The sequence below is a fragment of the Phocoena sinus genome, chromosome 15 (assembly GCF_008692025.1).
Source record: "Phocoena sinus isolate mPhoSin1 chromosome 15, mPhoSin1.pri, whole genome shotgun sequence".
Classification (NCBI taxonomy): domain Eukaryota; kingdom Metazoa; phylum Chordata; class Mammalia; order Artiodactyla; family Phocoenidae; genus Phocoena; species Phocoena sinus.
In genome coordinates, this window is record NC_045777.1 from 14,766,690 (window position 1) to 14,792,590 (window position 25,901).

The window sequence follows — 25,901 nt, forward strand, 5'->3', positions numbered from 1 at the left end:
TGTGATCCGCAGATTACGGGAATATATATACTAGTCTCCAATACACACATCTATAGGTGTTGAGTTTTATGCAAGACGAAATCAAGGTATTCTAGGATTTAAATGATCTATTTCCACAGTTAGAGAGGAAAGAAAGTACTCTGAACATCAGAAGAAAGGCGAAGCCCTTTAGGGGGAGGGGACCAGGACTGGGACCCATCCTCAGCCGGGGACGCCGTTACTAGGCAACCCCTCGCGTTCTCAACCACCGCCCGAGCCACTTCCACGCCCTCATTGCTAAGGAGATCGACGCTCCAACTCAGCCCTGCCGCAAACCTGCGCGCTCTTGCGACATTGCCGCGCCTGCCGCTGCGTGCGCGCCCTCTGCCCCCACTCTCCGCCCCGGCCGCCATTGCCTCGTGCCCGCGCTGGTCGGTTGGTGGCGCCTTTGTCCTACGGCGGGCAGGTGGGCTGAGGCGGAGGCGGCAGCGGCGGGCCTAAGGCGAAGAAGCGGCCGGGAGCCCGCCGCGCTGGTAGCGGTGAGTGCCGGGAAGCGGTGGCCGTCCGCCGAGGCGTGGGGCTGACGGGCAGGCGGTTGAGGGGGGCCGGGGCCGGATGGGTAGGCTGAAGCGGGAGGGCCCGCTCGACGCGCGGCCGCGGCCTCGGCTCCTCTCCGGGTGCGCGCGGGGCTGCGCATGCCCGGTGCGGGGCGCGGCCTTCTTTGGCTCCCGTCGGGCACAGGCCCGGCCAGTCGGAGCGGCTGGAGGTGGGCTCCGGGCGGGCGGCGCCGCATTGCCGCCTCCAGTCTGTGCTCGACCCGCCGATAACAGCCCTCCGGGCTCTTCTGTAGGCTAAGGCTGCACACCCCGCTCCCCCTTCTCGAAACGTGAAGTCGCTCGCCTGCGGGTCCTCAGCGAGTCGGTGGCGCAGTCGGGATTCGAACCTGGGACGAGGTGGCCGGCCTTACCGGGCGTTCCGCTGGGCGCGTGGCGCCGGGCGGCGAACCGAATGCTCTGTCCCCCATCGCCGCCGCCCGCCTCGCGGCCCCTTGATAGCATCCTCGAGGCGACTCGTTGTTATGTGACACCCTCCCCCCACACACACGTTTTATAACGCGGACCCGGGTCCAGAAAACGGGGAAAGCAACCGGGCCCGCGGTTACCCTGGCAACTAGCGACCGAGCCAGCGTCCCAACCGGCTGGCTCTCTTTCTCTGGACCCCGGACACTTTCCGCACCCGGACGACCCGCCGGGGGCTTTTTTTAGAACGGCGTTTCCCCTGTTTCAGTCTCTCGCGTTGCACTTTAATGTCCGTGTACCCATTGTACTGCTGTTTATTTACCAAATGTTACTTTTTTCTTCTTTAAACTGACTCTTTTCTCCTTATTAAATATATTTGTTTAAGGTGGAAACGTAAATCACGAAGCGTATGATGGAAAGCCAGTTATTTTTCTAATGCTCATAAAGAAATAAATACTTATGTATTAAAATAAACAGTGCGTCCTGATTCCTCCTGAAATTATTCTGCGTTCCACGCTCTGGGAAACGCTGCGCTAGGAGTATGGGGTTAATTGTGCTCCTTCTGCGTTTACCTCTGTGCACAAAATTGTTCCCTGAGGCATAGCAGATTCCATGAAATGCCCGAGGGTCTTCGGGGATAATAATGTTGTAAGCTTTCTCGTTGTAAACTGTTCTCGTTATTGACTTAACGCGGGATAGTCCCAGAGAACTTCAGGGACTGCGCTCAAGGGCATCCGGTGTGCCTCCTCAGTTTTCTTGTAGCATCGTGGTGTGGTAGCTACCGGACAGTTCAAAAAAGATGTTTCTGCCAGCGCCGATGGATTTGGCTTTTGACAACTCTAGGTTTAATGTTTTCTGTATGAGTCAGTCTGGGTGTGAAAACTAACTTTGGTGTTGACTTTTCCAAAACAGTAAAGCCCAAGCTTTGCGCTGTGAATATTTGGAGATCACTTGGCTATATTCGACATCAGTTTTCTTCCTTCATTCTGATTTCTTTGCCTTCTTTTAGCTCATCTGTCACTCTCCAGATATTCTTTGAAACCTCTGACAGTCTTTTACCTAAAACATAGAAACAGTGATTTTCCTTGTAGGCTGTGCTGGAGAAGGCCCGGTGGAAGGAATTTTTCTAGGCGCAGGTTGTTCAATGGCACACGCCTCTGAACACCACACTTTGAAGGAGGCATTGGTGAATTAACTTATTCATTAGTTAACCGTCTGTTCCTATTTGCAGTATGTCCATAAGCTCTGTTTTTGTGTGTGAGAGAGTAGATTGACTCTAACTCACTGAGAGAAAAGTCAGCATAGGCCATTCAAGGGTTTTTTTCCCTCAAAGGCTGTGTGAAAAATCCATATTCCTTGGGATTACTTTGTATGAGCACAGTGTAGAATTTACGGAAGGCTAAGGTAATTTTCTTCACATTTCTAAGCAGCAGTCCTGTGTGGAGAAGAAATGAGAATGTTATTTTACTCCAGTCAGTTTCAGAACTTCAGCAAATGGAGCCTCATCTACCAGTGCTCCAAGGCTAAGAATAAACATTTTTTGGAAAGGCTTTAGAAGTGTGATGAGAAGGAGCACCTGATGGTTTGAAACTTCATTTTAAATAACCATTGCAAGCATTCATTCTCTATGGCCTGCAGATGGCAGTGCCTTTGTACAGCTTATTATTTTTGTTGCAATTGGTGGAGTTCAGTTGTGCTTTTAAGAGTGGAAAACCTTTGGAGGAAGTATATGTAATATTTTATTCTGTTCTGTTTACATTGTTTTCTTTGTGTTTTTTTTTTGTTGTTGTTGTTGTTTATTGCGGTACGCGGGCCCCTCACTGCTGCGGCCCCTCCCGTTTGCAGAGCACAGGCTCTGGACGCGCAGGTTCAGCGGCCATGGCTCACGGGCCCAGCCGCTCCGTGGCATGTGGGATCTTCCCAGCCCGGGGCACGAACCCGTGTCCCCTGCATCAGCAGGCAGACTCTCAACCACTGCGCCACCAGGGAAGCCCTGTTTCTTTGTTTTTTGACTCTCCGCACTAGGAATGAAACATATTCCTACACTCACTATTACTCTTGGTGGTAATGATAACATACAACTAGCAGTGCTTACGGTTCACAAAGCAGGTTACAAATACCAACTCATTTTCTCCTGCCAATCCTCTTGTGAGACAGGTAGACCTGTCTTATTGGTTATATCTTTTTTGCATATGAGGAAACAGTGGCTCAGAGAGGTTATATTTCTTGCCAAATAACATATTAGTAGAACATATTCAAGAAATTATTGAAGGTAAAAGATTTTGTGGTCAAGCAAAATTGGGAATTGTTGAGGTAAAGCATTGGTTCTTACTCCAGAACTTCTCAGAGGCTTTAATATACTAAACATGTACAATGTAAGATGGTCAAGAGAGGAAGGTATTGTGATGCCTTTCTCTTGCTCTCCTCCTACGAACATCCTATGGTAGTAGTGTTCCCCCAAACTGACCACTCTTTCTTCTATTCTCGGTTTGCTGTCTGTACCTTGCCGTTAACTAATGATTACCATATGTCTTTAAGACAAATACTTTTAAAGCTCTATCAGCCTTTTTGTGCCAAAAGATTTGTCCTATGAACAGCGTACACATTGTCCAGACTATTCAGTTACTTGAAGTAAACTATCAAGAAGTTAAAAGAGCAGTGACCAACAGAAAATTACCCTCTGTGTAATTCTCATTAATGAGAGGCATTAAGGAAAGGATCAGGGTAAGGCCACTGGCTGAAGCAGCAGCACATTAGGGAAATATGAACTGTACTGACAGCTAAATTATATAATACCAGCATGCCTGCTGCTTTTTTAAATGGTGGTTTTATTACCACCAGATACGAGTATTTATAGGGATGGTCATTTTCATTCTTTATCTTATCACTAAAAAATGAAGATAATAGGTCAACTGGACCAATTACTTTTATGTTAAGAAAATAATTCCCCTCAAAGAATCAGAACTTTTCCAGACCATAAGACTCGTTTCCCTTTATTTCGTGTTCAAAACATTATTGTTGACCTATGCAAAGACCAACAACTTTAGGCAAAGAGCAGGGGAACTTAAGTTGCATTAGTGAACAGTTATAAAGCAGAGTGTCTTATAACTTCAGTTCTAAAAAATATCTTGAGTGGTCCCCTGGTTTGGATCTGGAATGATTGAATTACTGAAGGTTAGGTTGATTCTGCAATTAGTGGGCAAGCTTTAAAGAACTTTGAATTGTAAGTACTTTGGCTTGAAGTTGCATACTTAATCATGCAGTTGGAGATTGAGATAGTAGTAACAAGTATTTAGGGTCAGAGATGATACAAGAAATTTATTTTTAATCTCTATTCAGAAATTACTTTTGATATCCAAAAGAAAAAATAGGAAAAACATGACTTTCGCTCAATTTTACAACTTAGAGTTATAAATATATAATTGAACTTTTTTGCAGCCTTTGGTAAACTTACAGTAGGACAGCATCAGAGTCACTAGAACAGCTTTTTGGAAATACAGATTCTTGGATGCAGCTCCCCACCCCAACTCCTAACTGACCTATCTTTGGAAGAGAAAGCTAGAGAATCTGCCTTTCAGAAGCCACTCGTGCAGTTTTTATGTACGTTAAACTTTTGAGAACCCCCGATTTAGGACTTTAGAAAATGAGCTTTCACTGAAAATGGAAGGTTGAAGCAGGTTCTAGTACTAATCTACTTGTATAAGATTACTAATGGGAATTGACAGCTCTGGTTTATGGTTGAGTTTCCGTTAATGCGTTTGTTTTAAGAGAGACATTAATTTTAACTATAAATGTTTTTTGGCTTCATAGTTTGAACTAGAGGTAAGAAGAATAGTTACAATGTCTGGAGTTTTCAATATTTTAATCCCTTCCATTCACATCAGTCAGATGCTTTCATCTTATGGAGAAGAAAGCAGACCTACCAAGATTGCATGGTCTGCTTAATAACTTTAGATTTGCTTCACTTTGCTTCTAATAGTGTGAATGTGAAATTATATGTATGTGTCCATTTTTCTCTTTGTTGCATTTAGGTATGAAAGCAAAATGTCTCAGAAGTTCTAGCCCCTGCCAGCAAAACTATACTGGCAGCTCTAGTTTGCAGAATTTAGAGAGAACTTTAATGGGTAGTTTGACCTTTTTTAGCCAAAGAAGTGGATAACATGCTGTTAAAAAGTGGCAAGCTTGGTGGTTAATATTTTTCCTCCCAGTTTATAACTACAGGATTGGAAAAAGAAGCTTAAATTTTCAGGATACTTTTTAAATGATCAGATGAAATTGAAGGGAAGTGATGGACTGTACACTCCTTGTGGGGGGAGGGGGCACTGACCTTATAATTGGATATTATTATTACCTTTAGCACTAGGGAAACTTGGGTTGATCCCATTTCCTTTGGAGGTTGCTATGTGATTATGCTTTCTATACTGTTTTCAGGGATTGTATTTTTACAGATTTTAGCCATTGTGACATGTTCTTTGTAACATGTTTATGAGCTATTTCCCCTTGAACACAGGAGTTTAGAAGGGTTTTTAAATGGAGAACCTAATTATATGTTATGCATAAACTACAGGGATAAATAGATAATAGAGTAGTACTGTAGTTCCCAAATACCTGCCAAGAATCACCTGAGAAACTTGTTAAAATGCAGATTCCTAGGCTTCATCCTCAGATTCTAAAAGTTTGAGAAGGGTATAGGAATCTGATTTTTAAACATCTTCTCAGATGGCGCTGATGTATCTTCATTAAAGAAACGTGATGTGGAGAGTGAAAAGAATATATATATAAACGAAGGGAGAGGGCGAGGAGTTGTTTAATGGGTATAAGAGTTAGTTTTGCAAGGTGAAAAAATTCTGGAGACCTGTTGCACAACTGTGTGAACATGCGTAACACTACTGAACCATACACTAAAAATGGTTAAGGTGATAAGTGTATATGATGTGTTTTTTATCACAATTAGATTTTTTTTTACGATATTAGAAAAAAATGAGGAAGAGCGGTTTGTTGGTTGTTTCTTCGTAATCAGTGGATTGTTGCTATTAAATACTGATTCCTCTGGCCATCAGTTCATTTTATATCCCTTTATTGAAGGTAAAATCATAATGTTTTAAATATTTTTCTCCCACATGGTCCCTTCAGTGTCAAACCAATGATCCTTGAAGGACATTATTATAATGGGCAGTATTTTGAATGTCTGAGGTTTAAATACATTCTTTTTTTGAATATACATAACAGTAAACCTTCCTTAATTTGGCTTCACCGAAACTCTGTTTATGGTAGTTCAGCGCATAGACTCCTAACAGGCCCTCTTGCCACCAATTTCTTCCTTTGCCATGGCAGAGTTTTTTGTTATCTAGTTTACTCTGGCTTGCATCTGTAATTTCTCTCTTTTCCTGCTCCTATCCTCCCATCCCCTACATTAAACTCCTACGGTATTTCTAACTTATGTCCTTCACACCACTCCTTTCCCTTTGCATGTGCTGTAGTGACTTCTCTCTTTCTGGTAAACTTCTGCTCATTCTTCAGGACTCATTTTAAATGTTACTTTTAGGCCTTCCCACCTCCTCCACCTCTCCCTTGCCCCCTATTCCTCCCAGTCTTCTCTCTGCCCTGCCACACACATACACATAGTTAGGCCTTCATTATCTCTGCCACAATTCCACTTTAAATTATATTGTGATTATATACATGTGCCTCTCTCCTTTATTAAGCAGTGAACTCCTTTAAGGCAGAGACTTTAGCCTTGTTGTTTCCCTATATCTTAAGACCTAGTATAGAGTGTGACATGTGGTATGTATAGAAGCATTTGATGTACTGTACTTTTTTTTTTTTTTTTTTTTTTTTTAATTTATTTATTCATTTATTTATTTTTGGCTGTGTTGGGTCTTCGTTTCTGTGCGAGGGCTTTCTCTAGTTGTGGCAAGCGGGGGCCACTCTTCATCGCGGTGCGCGGGCCTCTCACTGTCGCAGCCTCTCTTGCTGCAGAGCACAGGCTCCATACGCGCAGAGCTCAGTATTTGTAGCTCACGGGCCCAGCTGCTCCGTGGCACGTGGGATCTTCCCAGACCAGGGCTTGAACCCATGTCCCCTGCATTGGCAGGCAGACTCTCAACCACTGCGCCACCAGGGAAGCCCTGTACTGTACTTTTTAAGTTCATTAATTTAGTTCTCTAAGGATCTCTACTTGTACAGTTTACTGAAATTTTACCTGTTTTAAATACACCTGTATTTTGAATTTTTTGTAGGTACAACTTTTTTAGTAGTTTAGATTAGCTCAACCTTTGTCAATCCAAATTAGTGAGCTTTTTCTCTTAGCTGATAATCTTGAATCAATATAACTAATACAGGTAGAATATCCACTTTATCAGGTTCAGAGAAATTAAGTGACTTGACTAAATCCGCCCCCACCCCGCCAAAGTAGGACTAGAACTCAGATTTGCTGATCCGAGCCAAGTGTTCTTTTCTCAAAAGAAGTCAGAAGGGCCAAAAATTAAATGTTGACAGAGAATTTTTGTCTGAGAGGTTGAAGTGAACAGAATGTCAGTAGCAAAAGCCAGAAACATTGTGGTTTGAGGTGATAGAAATCGAAGTTGTAATTGAATAAGCAGGTCCTATCCTATTGAGTGTCTGGGGCACTTACACATTGCAGTGACCAGCATAGACTGTGCCTTTTCCAGATACCATCAGCATTTGATCAGGGAGTCCTCGCCAGTATTTAGAATGGAAATCAGGTCTTTCTACTCCCTGTTGGAGTCAGCATAACATGTTTAAGCACTTTAGTGTCAGACACACCTGGTTTTGAGTTCTAGCTCTGCCTTTTGATCATCTTGTGACCTCAGCTAAGTCACTTAATTTCTCTAAACTTCAAATTTCCTCATTCACAAAATAGAGATCATAGTAGTACTTAACTCCATGAGTTGTAGAAAGGATTGCATGAGATAATGCACATAATGTTCTTACGCAGGCTCTTTCCCCCATTCCTGTTCCCTGGAATAATATTCTAATACCATTAAGGGCATAATAATTATTTTAATTAGAAATTGAAGGAGATAATCAAATATGAGGGAACGTGTAGTTTTCAAAGTGAGCTTAAAGGATTTAGAAACAGCAAGCAGGGCATTCTCTTATCCCTGACTCTTTACAGTATAACTCATTATGATATCCCTGATGTTACAATATATCATCAAAGTCATCTTCATAAGTATAGTTTCAATGAGAAGTCCTGTCCTTTCCCTTCCCAGTTTTAGGAGTTACTGTGTGATATCCACTGTCTCATCAGTATGGTTTTCCAAGTACATCACCTTTGTCATCATGTATCTCCAATTTAATAATTCCTGATTGTTGGTTGGTTTTCAACTAGACCTTTTGGCAAGCTTTATTTCATTTGTAATCACTTATTGAAATTGTAGTGAATTCCCTGGCGGTCCAGTGCTATTAGGACTCTGTGCTTCCACTGCAGGGGGCCTGGGTTCAATCCCTAGTCAGGGAACTAAGATCCTGCAAGCCCTGTGGCGCAGCCAAAAAAAAAAAAAAAAGAAAAGAAATTGTATAGGCTTCTGGGTTATTTCAACCAGTCGTGGTACTGTCAAATGTTGTGGTTCAAAATGCACTTGTTTAAAGTAGTTCTCACTGTTTTCCATTGTGATAGTCTTTGAAGTATAAAAATTGGTTTTAAGGTGAAAAGAATTATTTTACAGTGATACAGTTAAAAAATAGAGCATGGGGCTTCCCTGTTGGCACAGTGGTTAAGAATCCGCCTGCCAGTGCATGGGACATGGGTTTGAGCCCTGGGCCGGGAAGATCCCACATGCAGCGGAGCAACTAAGCCCGTGCGCCACAACTACTGAGCCTGTTGTGCTCTAGAGCCCGCATGCCACAACTGCTGAGCCCACGTGCCACAACTACCAAAGCCCGTGCACCTAGAGCCCGTGCTCCGCAACAAGAGAAGCCACTGTAATGAGATGCCCGTGCGCCGCAACAACGCAGCCAAAAGTAAATAAATTAAAAAAAAAAATAGAGCCAAAGCAGTTTCTGATACTATGATTGAACCATGCATTTTTATTTATAACATATCTAAGAACCATTGTGTGAACCCTGTCTGGCATATTAGTCTAAAACAAAGTTGTAGATTAGGCATTGTGTCTTCCTTTGGGAGTTCTTTACCCCATTCTTTTGTGATTTAAAATAGCTCTGCCACTTCCTGTATAACATTATGTTTTCCAGATTTTTTTCCCATTTTTGCCTTTTATGTAAATCCCTTCAATTGATGCTGTTTTTCTTGTCTAAAAATTCTTACCTGAGTAGTACTTTTAACTGTTTTCACCCATTGGAAATTATAGATATTCAGGTGAAAGTTAAGCACCTTGTGGTGATGGTGATTTTGAATGGCATTCACATTGCTAATAAATTGACAAAGTATAGAACTACCAGCCAAACTGAGGTGGAAGAGACACTAAGAGACTGAGTTGGCCCGGATAAAGTAAAGCAGGAGGGAAAAGAAGTGCCATTTCTTCCCTTTTCTATGCAGAGGAGGCATTCCACCTCTCCTTGGAGGCTCTTAAGTTACCACTGCCCTCTTGTTAATTATATTCTCTCCAATTTTGTTTCCCACCTAATGTCCAGAAAGATTCCCAAATTGTCTTTCCATCTGTTCTCCCTTCTCCTTTACATTAATATTTCTGTTTCCTTGGTGTAGATTATGTATCTCAGTAAGGATTAAGAAATAAAATAATCTAATTCAACTAATTAATACAAAAGCCTCCTTTACCAGTCCTAGTATTTTCATTTTCAGAGAGAAACTTGTTCAAATGAACCTCCAATTGATGAGTTTTCAAATTGTTTGACAGAAAATTGGGATGGAGCAAGGTTTTTTTTTCTGATTCTTTAAATCTTTGCTGTACCATGATAAGCCCCCTGAAGTTACTTCCACTTTTGGTAGCTTCTGTAGTCTACCTGTATTTCTGAACTCCTAGGTTTTCCAAAAGTTCTATGTGCATATATGTTAGGATTTTTTCTGTATGGGAATTGGTGGTGATAATAGTTTTTCATAACTCTCACTGAAAACCCCTCCACCTCTACCCTAACCTGAGCAGTGAGTCCGCTTAGATGGCAATGAGACTATCAAAATTTTCCAGGTCTCATTTTCTCCATATCTTACTCAAGATGGAGGTTAAAGGAACTCTTAATAGGAATGAATAAACAAACACTTGACATACCACACTAAAAGTTTGCTAACTCCTAAAATTAAGAAAATAGTCTAAGAATTCTCTTTTTTGCAAAAGAAACGTAAGCCACACCATCCAAATATAATTCCTTTGTACTACTCCATGAAAATAGATACTAGGAGGCAAATTACAATCAGAATCATTTAAAGATATAATCTTGAATTTTTAAATCTTTCAAATGATTGCAAAAAAATTTCACCAACTTCAAAGGAAAATATTTACCTCCTTCATTCTAACTGGAACCAGTTTTGCTCCAAAGGTGTATGGTACACGACTACTTTGGTCTCCCCAGTCCTGTATATAATGGCCCTCACAGAATTGGATATAATTATACAATGTAGTAGTCCTTTTCATATGATGAGGGCAAAATTATATAGTATTTATAGACACCGATTAGAGTAGTACCATATGTTCCATACTGTCACCTAAACATTTGCCAGGTCAAGTCAATGTTTAGATGAGTTTTCTTCATTCACAAGGCCATTTAATAATACATGGAATCCTGCTGGGAAATATGGTACCTATTTATTTATTTTTAAATAGCTATTTATTTGGTTGCTCCGGGTCTTAGTTGTGGCAAGTGGGCTCCTTAGTTGCGGCAGGCGGGCTCCTTAGTTGCAGCTTGTGGGCTCCTTAGTTGTGGCATGTGAACTTTTAGTTGTGGCATGCATGTGGGATCTAGTTCCCTGACTAGAGATTGAACCCAGGCCTCTTGCTTCGGGAGTGCGGAGTCTTATCCACTGCGCCACTAGGGAAGTCCCTATGGTACCTGTTTAAAAGAATCTGCACACCACCAACACCACTCCCCATGTATTCCAGTGATACTTTGAAAACTACTTAAATAAAGACATTACATTTGTCTCTGAATCATAGTCACCGTGTATTAGAAAGCACTACAAAGTAAGTGAGCAGACTAGGTCAGTAGGCCCTTCTAAACCTGAAATGATACTCTTCACAATTATATATAAAAGGAACTAGATACTCCCTGTAAGACCTGTCATCATACAGCATGTAATTCAGGCCTCAGTGAACTTTAAGGGTTGTAACTTGTGACATGCAGTACCAAACCCATGGTCAGGTATTACTGGCCAAGTCCTTCAGAGAACATACTTTGTTACCTTCAGTTTAGTCAAAAGCCATTCTACTAAAGATAATGGACTTTGACTTAAAATGGAATTGAAGATCATTCTCATTTGAACAGGAACTCAAAAGTTGACAACATAGCAGGGTAAAGGCTATACAAGACCTCTTAAGTTTTGTTATTACTGTGGTCTTTCACATGATAAGATTCTGGTTAGAATTTTTCAAACACATAATTACTATTTTAAAGCACTCTATGTGAGTGCTTAATACCATTTAATGTCACTAGATACACTGTTAACTGCTTAATATGGAACAAGGAATAAAATTACACTGCAGCAGAAAGCAGTTTTATTTCTCCATTTACTGAAGTATGAAATCTTTAATGTACTTATTTATCTTTAAGGCATATAAAAATTGTCAGGTGTTATCTTTGGGCATGGATTGGTACTTTAGATACTTCATCAGTTCTTACTTACATAATGGTGTTTTTGTTATTCAGTTTTTGCAGAGCAGGTTTGTTTTGTTTTTAGCAGGGAGGCTTTAACTGCACAAATTGGCTTTCTGTAAGTTTGTATGTTTCCACTGTTCTTTATCTGGTTGTGTATGCTAGGCTTCTGTAACGAAAACTTACGATGAGTGTTTTATTACCTAACCTTACTATACCAAATGCCAGTTTTTATTCTTAGGTACTTGCCTATGAGGGTTATAGATGTTAACATGTCATATACTTTGTTTAGAAAGTAATAAATTTCTTTCCTACATCTCATCCTGGAAGATTCTATCCAGTGGAATGCAACACAAGGCAAACTAAAAGGAGGCCCTGCTTCATGGAATATTCGAAGTTTTAAGACAGTGGATTCCAGCCATTACTTCTTTATAGCATAAAATGGAACTATTTGCCTTTACTCTTTCTTTTTTTTTTTTTTTTTTAATTCTCTTTCTTCCTTTCTCCTCCCTCAAAAAAGAATCTTACAGCTGGTTCTCCAAGAGTTTAGAAGACATCCTTTTCCCCTTTCAGAGGGGGCAGTTGTTAGGTTTAGGCTTGGCATAGTGTTAAAGCATTGACATAATCAGTTTTACACAAATTATGTGTTAGCTAGAAAACTAAGGGACATTCCCTACAAAGCCATGACAATGTACTGCCGTAACTTAATAAAAATTGCCCAAGTGACTGTGCGTCTGCTGAATGGATTTTCTTACACCATCTGGTTGTCATTGTAGTTTTTTTGTTGTTGCTTTCATTTGAAATGTGCTGATGATCTTGTTTTTATTCCGTAGCATTGAACAGATGGGTTGATTATTCTTTTCAGATATTAATAAGGCAGCGGAAAGAAGAAATATGAATACGGCTCCATCAAGACCCAGCCCCACACGAAGGTAAAGTACCCTGAAGCAGTGAGTTACCTTGGGAGAGTTGGGCTCTGGGGAGTTAAGCCCAACTTCGTACATCAAGGGTCTTTTCTTCCCCCCAACAAATCAGAAACGCTCAAGCAAACAATAAGAACATGAACCTTGTGTGAAGGGCCTTGCTGCTTTTTTAAAACTTACATCAGGAGATGCAGAGGAAGCTTTGTGTTTTCCGTGACAAACCCAGCAAGTTCAGCTTGCAACATAAGTTGCAGGCGATTGGAAGAGGATAAACCTCTGTCTGTCCCCAGCTCACGTGTCAATGGGAGCCTCCACAGCAGGAGGAGTGCCCAAGGGGCGTTGGTGTGTGCTGCGCTGCACTGCAGCAGGCAGCAGAGATTGGACTCTTCGTTCCAAATGGCTGCTGGTCCAGATGTTAACCCAGGTTTACAGAAAGTGCTGCTTGAGAGATTGCTACTGTGCCTGTGCTGCAGATCCCCTGTGTGCTCGCATGCTTGGGTTACTATCAAGGGGAAATAAAAAGGGCAAAACACCCCACCTCTCAGAAGTCTCCCTTTTTCTTAGCTTTCCTGGAAATAAAAGGCATTTCCCCAGATGTTCTTCCACTATTTACAAAAGGGGTAGTCCTGATGTGTATCCTCAAGATGTGCATTAAATTGGTCCCTTCTCTTAAAGAAGAGCCTTATTAACGTTACCATTTATACCAAAGATGAGAATATTGTATTCAAACTGTCTGACTCCGTAAACAGCACACAAGTGGATGTAGTGTGTGCGGTTTTGTGTGGAATGTGGACATATATATCTCATATCTGGTGTCTCTTCATGGCCCAAGTGGATATTCAGTATGGGTTTTGACTTTTCCCCTAAGTAAAACACCAGTTTTCTACCTAAACTATATACCACGGTAAACTACATTTCATATGATAAACTGAACACTGCTGAGTACAATGAATCCTAGTCTGTACTGGTAGCTCCACAGGTCACCTAGGGATATACCCAACTAGCTGGGCATTTACACATAACATACAGTTGTCCTGCTTTGGAACAAAAGCACCTATAGTTTGTTACCTACTTATAGGAAGGAATGGCTGCTGTGTGTTTGGTGTATATGCCCCCACTTGGATGTGAGGATATTTTCTAAGCTACCAGGATTAAATTACGCGTGTCTGTTCTGCAGAGCTCAAACAGACCCTAGAGGCAAAGTAATGCTGCTGATTTCAGTTAGATTCTTTGAGCACTCTGCCTGCACAGAGGAGTTGAGTCTGACACCACAACTATAGCTACACCAGCTGTTAGGTGGATACCCTGGTCATCCATTGGTTTCACTGCAGAAATGAGCATGTACATTGGTATTCTGTTTGTTCTCTCTAACACCATAACGAACACCTGCAGCTTGCAGGTAAATACTGTATTGATTCATTTTGTGTGTATGTGTGAGTATGCTAAAGAACATAAACGAATCCTGTAGAACTTCAGCAAATCCATATAATGTCTGCTTCCGTTGTGCTGCATCTAACCATGCTGCAGATGTTGGGCAGTCCCTTCTGTGTTGCTCCTTGCCCCAGTAAACATGGAATACAGGTGGCTAAGAGTTTGCATCTGTTGGTCAGAAATATGGGGCTCCACTGGAAGTTGTGGTTGCTAAATGACTTGAAAGGAGATACGGTGTATATCTAATTTCTAAGGGGCTCTAATGTGTGTGTTTCTGAAGTAGGTAGCTTACCAGGAGTGTGGAATTGGTCACTAAAACACTCCATTGGTAAAATCCTCCTCCTTTCTGTTGTCCCCATGATGCTTATGATATCTAGATAATGTTGGTGTGTTTCCGCAGGCAAAAAAGGGGGAGTGCACATCGCAGAATACAGAGTAGTTCCCATTTGTGCTATGGGTTGAGAAGAATATTTTATGTCATTCCATTAACAGTATACCTAACCAGATGCTTTTAACATTTCCAGGTGATTGTAGGCATTCAACCTGCATTGGCAATGTAGGGGAAATAACCAACTCACCTGGTTGGAATCCAATATAGCCATTGCCAGGGCAATTTATATTTTAAATTGCATTAAATTTAAAAGATTAATTTCATCCCAACCTAAAATGCCACTCCATAATTTCATCTGTGATAGAAGAAATATTTTATGCTGTTTTTCTTCTTTTAATACCCCCCCCAAGGAAAAACATGCAAACAACATTGGAGGGGGCCTTTTAAAATGTTCTCCTTAACCAGATTTACAAATATAAATACACGTTACTTTTATGTACCTTTTAATATGTCATCTTCCTCAGAAATAAATTCTAAAATGAGGTTGTTTGGGATGTGGATAGGGCTGTGGCTTCCCACTTTATTTACAATCAATAGAAGGGACAGCTAGGCTAATTCAAATTCCATTAAGAATCAGTCTTCCTTGGTGATAGTCCCTACCTGGATTCCTCATCGTGTTGTTTGCCATGATTAAGTTTCATATAGTCATGCTTAGTAAGTTCGGGGAAGAGGGATGTTCACATTTAGTAAAATCTTTTCTGGGCCCCATCTAAAAATCTAAGCAGAGTTTTTTTACATTTAATAAAAATAAAAATTTTCAAACCTTAAAGCCAGATAAATTGAACATTGTGTTCAGAATAGAACGCTAACATTTTGATCATTGCCCTGATCACGAATTATCTCAAGATATACCAATAGGGTAGAAATAAAATACAGTAAGTAGGCAAAGTATGTGGTTAGTCTGGAAGGGGCTTATCATTTCTCTGAGGGTGAACAATGGATAGCACTGTCTTTTTGGGTGCATGCTTCCAATCAGAGCCTTGAGATAATTCCAAGCGAACCAGTATGTTGACAACAATCCAACTGCCTTCATTTGGCAACCCTAATCATTTTATGTGCCCCCAGGCATAGAGAAATGCATTATTCACAGGAAAAAACCCCACTACCTATAGCACACATTTCCCTTAAGTTGTAACTCTGTGTCTTCAGTGTTGCTACTTTTAATAAGAGAATTGTTTTTAAGCATGTTGGCAGGACCTTTGTAACATCTTGTTTTGCTGGACTTTAACCTTGAGTGTCAAAACACCTCAGTATCTTTGGGAGTTTTCACAGGATTATCACCTCTTCAAATGTCTCTGTAAGCCACGGTTCTGCTGGCTTTGCTCTCCGTTCAGTAATATGCCTCCCTAATGACTCCAGCTGTCAGAATGTGGTTCTGACAATATTGGCCCAGCCAAGCACAGAATTCTGCATCAGGGATCCCTGCTCTGGATCAGATTTCAGCCTGAATTCTCATCATTTAATCCTTGGACCACTTCATTGGACTCCATTGTATGCATTGAGTACATTGCATAGTTACCATGCAGCTTGTCTAGCATTGGTGCTAGGCATCAGCCCTTACCTTCCTCAGAGACTGGACCATGATTCTAGTCGTACCTCAGTTCTCAGTTTTCATCTTCAGCTCAACACTTCGGCAGTCCAGGTCTGGAATATATCCTTATGCAGACGTGGCCTCCAAGTGAGACTCTGCATTTCCTAAACCTTCCTACATGACCTGAAAAAAGGCAAATAGAATTAACTTGTCTACATCAAGAACTCTGCAGAGAATTTCCCTATGTATTTGTGAAGGATGTTAGGCCTGGTGCCTCTTTGGTGAAAATCATCAAGGATTGGTTCATCAAAAATAACCTAATCATCATCAACTATATTTCAGTTCTTTAAAGAAGAAAAGAAATAACCTAACTGTAGACAAGTTTCTTATGTAGCCCGAGGTGATTTCTGTGTATCCACAGTGTTAATTCCTTTGATAACTGCTTGCTCCTTGGGTATGAGACAGCCCTAGCTCTAGGTGGGCTTCACAATTAAAGATTGCAGGCTGTGATTACCTCTGCACTAACACTTAAAGAAGAGCCGTCAGTTCTCAGCAAGTGCCGCCTCTCTCTACCAACAGAAGAGTCGTATTTGTGTTTGAGAAAATCATCAGTGTGCTTCCTAGGGAGAAGCATGGGCACTTATAAAATTGGGATTTGTAATGTGTGATATCTCATTGCACCCCATTATCCTACCTGCACCTAATGGCAAAATTCTGTACAAGTCTGTTGTCTCTGTTTCTAACAGCATGGAGCGCATGGTGGGGGATCAAGATCACACAGCAGCCGGCCATTTAGAGAATGGTATTTGTGGACAGTATCTGTGACAGAACAGAAGTACGAAGAGCTGATGAAGGATTTTTTTTTCAGGAGCAAAAAAAAAAAGGCTGGCCTCCCAAGGAAAATATTAATGTGAACAGAAAGAAAAAAGAGATGCTGACAAAGAATAGGACAGAGGCCTTCCTCCCTAACCTTCTGTACAGCCAAGGCCAAAGGACACCATCCTGGGCTTGAGGTCTCAGTCTCTAGACAAAGAGAAGCTCAAAGTCCATCAGTTGTCCAAGATAATCATCTTATCAGTAAGCTGTCAAATGCCTAGTGCTCTGCATACCCCTGTCACCCCAGGAAGAGGAGCACTTCTGCCAGAAGCACCTCACTTGCCACGGTTCTTCCCTTCACCCATCCCTCCTTACCTCTCAGATGTTTCCAAATGGTGTGACTTTATTTCTCTCAAGGCAAAGAGTATTTGGCCTTTCCCCCGCTCCTGCTGAATAGCTGAGGAATTTGCAACGGAATTTTAGTGGGTTTTATCATTTGCCTTCAGTTTGTGGACTCTGGTTCTGAAATTTCTTTAACAACTATTCAGTTTCTTTTTAGCCTCTAGTGACCTAGTACCTGAGGGTACAATGCAGTGGTCTCCAGTTAAACACCTCTGGTACTGTGGGATGATACAGTGAACTGTATTCTCCAGAAACTTACTTCTAACCCATTTGTTATCTGAGGTCAAGCATCTCATTGAGCAGGCTTCACTTGCGGCACTCTGGATCCTGCACACTGTACCACCTTTTTGTTACCCGGTTCTTGCTTTGAGAAACATGTTGGGGCCAGAAGCAGGAGCCCTTTTGTTCTGGGGAGTTCTTTGTTGGGTTCTAAAGTGACCTTAAAGGGTTTTTTGTTTTTGCCTCCAGAAGAGCAGCAGTCTGCCATACTGCTCGTCTTTTGGAGAAAGGAAAAAAGCGTTGCCTTTTCATTTTAGAGAATTACTATCCTCTCTGTCCCTGCTTCTACCACTCCTTTGGTTCTTCCCCATGTGAATATTGTCTCTTCTACATTTTTACCCAGAAGGTAATTGAGGGGAAATTTGTAGTTTTGTTGCACACAGACTTTAGATTCATTGAGGGGAGGAGAGTGCTTGCCTTCCCAAACTGGAAGCATGAACCCAGATTTGGGGAATCTAGGGTGTTATGGTCAACCTCCAGGGAAAACTCTTGACAGGTGAGTAAGGTATTTCAGTGGATTCAAAAGAACGAGCACCAAATATGGCATTTATAATTATCCTGAGTCTGTGAGAAACATGCTCTGACGTGGTGTTCTTATCCCTGTCCCCACCCCTGTTTTCACCAGCCCACGGCTTTGTGTGTGGTCTGTGGTCTGTCAAGTTCATGATCCCTTTCAGCCTTGATTGCCAGGGAACACTTGAAATCTGATTCCACCTCTAATAACTGTTTCTAACTGCTCCCCAAGGCAGGTTTATCTGCTGATCATTAATCCAGAAATGCTTTACAGTTGTCCCTTTCCATTAGATCCTGGGTATTTGCCCGTATTATATACACTAGATCAGATGTTACACGTGTTAGGCGGATTTATGTGACATAATAAAAGTTGAAGTAAAAATCTTGGTTAGTCTGCACTTTATTTTAATAGGAAAAATGTTTAGCTGTCCTCATTTAAATTCTGTAGTCTCCCATATGTTTGCTCCCACAAATCAGGAGTACTTGTGAGCCTTAAAACATATGACAAGGACTTTTCATAGAAGCAGAATTGGCATTTAAATTGTTTTTGCTGTGACCATGTGGATGAAGTGAAATTCAGGTTTTCTTCCAAGCTGAGGGCATCATGATGAATGCCCATATGTGTAGTCATGGTAGATGACAAAACTATAAAGAAAACACGATGCCTGCTCTTGAGAGGCTTACGTTTTAGTTGAACAATTCAATTCATTAAACATTTACTGAACTCTTTTCTGTGTCCTATGGATACAAAGCATTTGGAAGAGCTTACTGTTTGGTAGGGAAGCCATGTAAACAAATAACTACAGAACAGTGTGATAAGTGCAGCAGTAGAAATATGTGTGCAGAGCAAGGCTCATTTAACATATTCATGGAGCGTCTGCTACATGCCAGACAATATAAACCTATGCGGTGGCTTTATCATGGAGAGTGAAACTGACAGTCCTTGTCCTCATGGACTTACAGTCTAGTAGGGCAAACAGACATTAAACAAATTGATATGTGACGTCAAATTGTGATAAATGACGTCAAATTGTGATAAATGAGTGAAAACAAAGTGCTATGAGAGAAAGTGGCCAGGATTTAGGGACAGAAGATAAACTTTTAAACTAACAGAATCAGGGAGTAAGGGATACTTAAGCCTGAGACCTGGAAAATGAGTATGTATTCGTTCCTGCTACTCAAGTAGAGGCATCAGGAAAAACCTTGACTAGTTATAGCTGAAAGGTCAGTATGGTAAGAAAGTGGTGAACTAGGGAGAAGGTGAGACTAGGTTGGAGAAGACAGGAGCCAAGGCCAGGGAGAATCTTACTAGCCTCAGTAGAGATTTTAGACTGAATTCGAAATACTGTGGGAAACCAGTGAAGGGTTTTATATGTGTAAAAGATCACTTTAGAGTAATCTGGAGAAAGATTGGGAAACAGGCAAGAGAAGAGGTGAGAAGACTACTTTAGAAGGCTCTTGCCGTGGTTTTGGGGAGAGATGGTTTGGGGTTGGCCTTCAGTGGTACTTTATAGAGGTAAAGAAATGGGCAGAATGGACATCAATTTCAGAGAAAGAGTTAACAGAATTTGGAAATGTGATTGGAAGAGTGGATGCGACTTTAAGGAAAGGATGACATCCAGTTTCCTGGCTTGAGCAACTGAGTAGGTAGATGAGATGGAAAAGAATGGAGGAGGAGCATATTTGTTGGAAAAGATCAAGAGTTCAGGGTAGGTTCTACGGAGGAGGTAATCCTTAAAGTGGGTCACACGAGAAGACGTAAAAAGGTAAACAGATCAAGCTGAGTAATAGAAATAGTGAGTGCTCAGAGAGTTTAGCAGGAGGGGTCAGCAGTTGCTAGAGATTAGAGATTCCTTGGAAGACATGGGACATGAACTTGCCTTTGAGGATTGGGTGACACCTGAGTTAGTGCAAGAAGAACATTTCATGTTGAAAAGCCGTATGAACAGAAATACTGAGATGCGTAGTGTGAGTTAAGTCATAAGAACAGCTTAAGTAAAACTAAGGAGGTTGGATCAGGAAATGGGGGAGAAATAATAAATGCAAAGGGGCCAGATCTGTTAGGGAAGGGTGCCCAGAAGCGTGATAGCCAAGCTGCAGTTGGTAACAGGTGGAAATTCAGATGATTAATCTGGTATTTGCTGAATGAATTGAAATCTGGAAGATTGGGTTTTGATTTTGTTTTTTGGAAACTCTTGGTGGTGCCAGCATAAAAATAAGAGTTTGGATTGAACTTAGAAATCCAATGAGAATGAACAAGAAAAACAAGCAGGATTCAAGTGACTTAATGGGGATAGAGAAGAAAAATCAGTTAACTTTCAAGAACTTAAACCATGGTAAATGGGAAGATGGTTTTAGGCAGAAAGGAAAAAGTCAGTCTGGGCCTGATTGGGTTGACTAAGAAATTGGGGATGAGTTCCCAGTTGGGTGGGATGTCTCATGAAGAATATTGAAGCAGATCAGGCCAAACATACCTGTGACTTCAAATACTGTTTTTTTTAAAACAAAAAAACACCTTGGCAAAAAAGGAATCAGGTTCTACATAAACCTCAGACTGAGAGAGACCACTTCTCAATAAGTATGTTAAGAAGGTAGAGAAACTGAGTGTTCCTGTACCTGACTGTATGTCTCATATTGTACTTCTTTCTTTTCCCCCCTTAATTTGATTAATCCTGCTAGATGTTTTAAGTGACGTTTTCTGTACTTTAAGGACGCCTTTGATCACCGTTACTTTGTATGAGATGGTGCCATTTGCTCATTTTTTCTTCATGAGTCTTGCCCCTTATTATGACACACGCACGCACGCACGAACGCATGCAACGTTCCGCCCCCTTTAAAGTCTCTTTCGAACAAGTCTGATGGGAGGAAGTAGGTTCTGGGGGGAGACACTTTCACTTTGAAAACCTGTTGAGATAGAGGTGATAGTTTGACATGTATACAGAATACTGAATTAGTCCCTGAAGCCTGATAAACACTATGATCCCAGTCAGAACTTTTGACTCTGGATCATACATTCTTCCCTCAATATCCTAATCTTTTGAGATTCTAGAACCTACTAGTCTTTATTTGCTGACCAGATGGTAACTATCCTTAAAATTTTAATCATGTTCTCACTGACTGCCGTATTTTAGAGAAGAATGCTTGGAGGGTGGGGGCTTCCTCCAATAAAGAGCTGAAAGGTTGGCTCCTTCAATTTCTTTGTCTTAGCATTTTCTTGCTACCTCCCACAGGGATCCATATGGCTTTGGAGACAGCCGGGATACAAGACGTGATCGATCCCCCATTCGAGGAAGTCCAAGAAGAGAGCCCAGGGATGGCAGAAATGGCCGGGATGCTCGAGATAGCAGAGACATGCGAGACCCCCGAGATTTGCGGGACCACAGAGAGAGCAGAGACATTCGGGATCACAGAGACAGCAGAAGTATGCGTGATGCTCGGGACATGAGGGATCCTAGAGACTTTCGTGACCTAAGAGACTCTAGGGATTTTCGAGATCACCGGGACCCCATGTACGACAGATACAGAGATATGAGAGACTCCCGAGATCCCATGTACAGGTACCTGTATAGCTGTTCTGCTTGGTTTTTTTGTAATAGTCTTTTTTATGTGTGTTCTGCTGAACTAATGGAAAGCTCTGTATAGCAGTGACTTTATCAGCCCTGTATTTCCAGTGTCTATCAAATGGTAGATGTGCTGCTTAATAAGTATGTGGTGAATGTGTGAATGATGATGAACTGTGCTTAGTGAATGAATCTCCCTGTGGCCTCTGAAAGGCAACATCATGCAAATGGAAAAAAAGATGGAGTACAAATTGTTTTGGCCGTGCAAAACCGCAGGGAAGATGCACAAATGGCCAATAAATACGTGAAAAGATGCTCGACATACTTAGTTATCAGAGAAATGCAAATTAAAGCCACGATGAGATACCACTTCATACCTACTAGGATGGCTATAATTATTTTTTTTTTTTTTTTTTTTTAAATTTATTTATTTATGCTGTGTTGGGTCTTTGTTTCTGTGTGAGGGCTTCCTCTAGTTGCGGCGAGCGGGAGCCACTCTTCATCACGCACCATCGCGGTGCGCGGGCCTCTTACTATCGCGGCCTCTCCTGCCACGGAGCACAGGCTCCAGACGCACAGGCTCAGTAGCTGTGGCTCACGGGCTCAGGTGCTCCGTGGCATGTGGGATCTTCCCAGACCAGGGCTCGAACCCGTGTTCCCTGCATTGGCAGGCAGATTCTCAACCACTGGGCCACCAGGGAAGCCGGCTATAATTATTTTTAAAAAAAGTGTTGGCGAGGTGTGGAGAAACTGGAATCCTCATACATTGCTGGTGGGAATGTAAAGTAGTATGGCCACTGTGAAAAAGTTTGACGGTTCCTCAAAAAGTTAAATATAGTAGAATTAATGATCCATCAGTTCCACTCCTGAATATATATCCAAAAGAATTGAAAAGAGGAACTCACACAGATGAATGTGAATGTACATAGCAACACTATTCACAGTAGCCAGAAGGTAGACACAATTCAAATGTCCATCAATAGATGGATAAAAAAATGTGATATATCCATAAAACAATATTATTCAGCCATAAAAAGAAAGGTAATTCTGGGGCTTCCCTGGTGGCACAGTGGTTGAGAGTCTGCCTGCCGATGCAGGGGACGCGGGTTCATGCCCCAGTCCGGGAAGATCCCACATGCCGCGGAGCGGCTGGGCCCGTGAGCCATGGCCGCTGGGCCTGCGTGTCCAGAGCCTGTGCTCCGCAACGGGAGAAGCCATAACAGTGAGAGGCCCGCATACCGCAAAAAAAAAAAAAAAAAAAAAAAAAAAGAAAGGTAATTCTGACACCTGCTACAACCTTGATGGTCCTTGAAAACATTATGCTACGTGAAATAAGCCAGACAGACACAAAAGACAAATACATGTTTTCACTTATATGAAGTATTTAGAAAAGGCAAATTCATAGAGACAAAGTAACAGCAAAGGGGGTTGAGTCTCTGTTCGGGGTGATGAAAAATTATTTATGTGGATTTTTTTGGTTTTTAACCACAGTTTTTCAAAAGCACAGGGAAGGAGGCTTGGGGTGGGGGCATGGAATGGTTCCTCAAAACTAATATCAATAATTACTACCAGGGCTTCCCTGGTGGTGCAGTGGTTAAGAATCCGCCTGCCGGGCTTCCCTGGTGGCGCAGTGGTTGAGAATCCGCCTGCCGATGCAGGAGACGCGGGTTCGTGCCCCGGTCGGGGAAGATCCCGCATGCCGTGGAGCGGCTGGGCCCGTGGGCCATGGCCGCTGAGCCTGTGCGTCCGGAGCCTGTGCTCCGCAGCGGGAGAGGCCACAGCGGTGAGAGGCCCGCGCACTGCAAAAAAAAAAAAAAAAAAAAGAATCCGCCTGCCAATGCACAGGACACGGGTTCGAGTCCTGATCTGGGAAGGTCCCACATGCCGCGGAGCAACTAAGCCCCGTGTGCCACAACTACTGAGCCTGTGCTCTAGAGCCCTTGAGCCACAACAACTGAAGCCCGTGTGCCTAGAGCCCATGCTCTGCAACAAGAGAAGCCACCGCAATGAGAAGCCTGCGCACTGCAACGAAGAGTAGCCCCTGCTCACCACAACTAGAGAAAGCCCATGTGCAGCAACGAAGACCCAACACAGCCAAAAATAAATAAATAAAATAAATAAATTTTAAAATAATAATAATAATTACTACCAGTTATTTTGTATTTACTTTAGGCCAGAGAGCTTACTTTATGCTGAGAGCTTTCTGTACATCCTCCCAGTCATTTTGGAAGGTAGGTTAACTCAGTCCCAGCCACAGAGCTGATAAGCAGTGAGTCCCAGATACTAATTTCGTTTGTCTGATCCCAAAGTCCTATGCCTTACTGTGCTTTACTTCCTCACAGACAACTGGGTCTTGAAGAATTCTCTGTATTTGATTTTTTCAGGATAAGACTTTTAACTTTGCGCACATTTCTGTAACTTTTCAGGAGAGAAGGCTCTTACGACCGATACCTGCGAATGGATGACTACTGCAGGAGGAAGGATGACTCTTACTTTGACCGTTACAGAGATAGCTTTGATGGACGAGGCCCTCCAGGCCCAGAAAGTCAGTCTCGTGCAAAAGGTAAAGTAGCAGAAACAGCACTTAGCACTGGTAGGACACTTTACAAAAGAAAGAGGAAGCTAATAACCAACTGGAAAGGGGCTAATGACTTGGCTAAGAAATTCACAAAAAGAGGAAATACAAATATCCTATTCATGTGTAGAGAACATTCAGCTTGAAAATCATTTTTAAAATGCGAAGTAGTCCCATCATCTGGTTTGGTCATCTAACAAGAAGAAATAAATACGAAATTCCAGCAATAAGAAAAAATATGAACAAAAGATGGGAGCAGAAGAGGTCATTTGCTTTTTTTTTTTGCTCATTGACCAAGTAACTAAAACTGTTTGCATTATCTATGTAGTATGTGGGGTTTTTTGTTTTATTTATAATTTTTACCTAACAGCATCTACTTTTTAGGTAAAGACAAACATGTTTTTTATTGATAAAAGCCTTGATTTTCTCAATATATTCAATACATCTTTAAAGATTTTTAGATTGTTTTACACCTGGTCAAGTTAAGAACCTCTTTCATTCTTTTCCTCTTTCTTTCTGTCTCTTTCTTTCTCCCGGTCGGTCTTTCTTTCTCTCTCTCTCTCTCTCTCTCTCTCTCTCTCTCTCTCTCTCTCTCTCTCTCTCTCGCTGCATTGGGTCTTCGTTGCTGCTCTCAGGCTTTCTTTAGTTGAGGCGAGCAGGGGTCACTCTTCGTTGCAGTGTGCAGACTTCTCACTTCGGTGGCTTCTCTTGATGCAGAGCACGGTCTCCAAGCCCGCGGACCCCAGCAGTTGTGGCATGTGGGCTAGTAGTTGTGGCTTGTGGGCCCTAGAGCACAGACTCAGTAGCTTTGGCGCACGGGCTTAGCTGCTCCACGGCATGTGGGATCCTCCTGAACCAGGGCCCGAACCCGCATCCCCTGCGTTGGCAGGCGGACTCTTAACCACTGTGCCACCAGGGAAGCCCAAGAACCTCATTTTTAATTTGTTACAAAACTTACACTTTACTGCCTGATTTTGTTTGTTTGGGGTGGGGGTTGTGTTTGTTTACTGCCTGATTTTTTTAAACAAATTACAATTACCTGTCAATAGGGGACTTAAATAGTTGTCCCCAAAATGAAAATTAGAATAATAATGAAATACCATCTTTTACCTACCAAGTTGGCAGGAGGTTTTTTTGGTTTGTTTTTTGTTTTGTTTTGTTTTTTAATGACAATACTCAATGTTCACTAAGATGTGGAGAAATAGCACTAGGTGCTCCACCCCTGTGAAAGGATAAATTAGTAACAGCCTTTCTAGAGGGCATTTTGGCAGCATGTATGAGATTAAAACAACCACGCCATTTAATCCAATCATTCCATGTCAATGGGTTTATAATAGTAAAAAACAATAATAAGGGTTATTTTTAGGAGGTAGTCTAGAGGATTAATTCAGAGAAGTGTGTGTGTGTGTGTTATGACCTTTGCCTACAAGTAGTTCAGGATTGAAAATAAGGCCTGTGACTTATTTTTATAGAAAGGCACGGTCCGTGTTTCAGTTTTCTCTGGTGTCATCCTGCAGAGCGTTTGAAACGTGAGGAACGGCGTAGAGAAGAGCTTTATCGTCAGTATTTTGAGGAAATCCAGAGACGCTTTGATGCTGAGAGGCCTGTTGATTGTTCTGTGATTGTGGTCAACAAGCAGACTAAGTAAGAACCCTTTGGATATTTTCCTGAGTGAGGAGAAGGATCAGAAGAGAAATTCAGGTTCCTTGGCAGCTGTACCCACTTAACTTGGGCTG

The 25,901-nt window shown here is 41.9% G+C and overlaps 1 protein-coding gene across 4 annotated transcripts in view; it reads left to right on the plus strand.

The window, feature by feature from the left end:
- Positions 1 to 363: 363 nt before the first annotated feature.
- NCOA5 (nuclear receptor coactivator 5) overlaps positions 364 to 25,901 on the plus strand; it is a 31,593-nt gene continuing 6,055 nt past the window's right edge. For 2 of the 4 annotated variants that reach the window (XM_032605557.1, XM_032605555.1), the window contains exons 1-4: positions 369 to 518; positions 21,261 to 21,587; positions 24,017 to 24,153; positions 25,683 to 25,809. In XM_032605557.1, coding sequence (XP_032461448.1) covers positions 21,382 to 21,587; positions 24,017 to 24,153; positions 25,683 to 25,809 — 470 coding nt within the window. In that variant the 5' untranslated portion in view covers positions 369 to 518; positions 21,261 to 21,381. Of the gene's footprint in view, positions 519 to 12,609; positions 12,677 to 21,260; positions 21,588 to 24,016; positions 24,154 to 25,682; positions 25,810 to 25,901 lie in introns of all 4 variants that reach the window. The other 2 variants (XM_032605553.1, XM_032605556.1) reach the window with 2 other exon arrangements.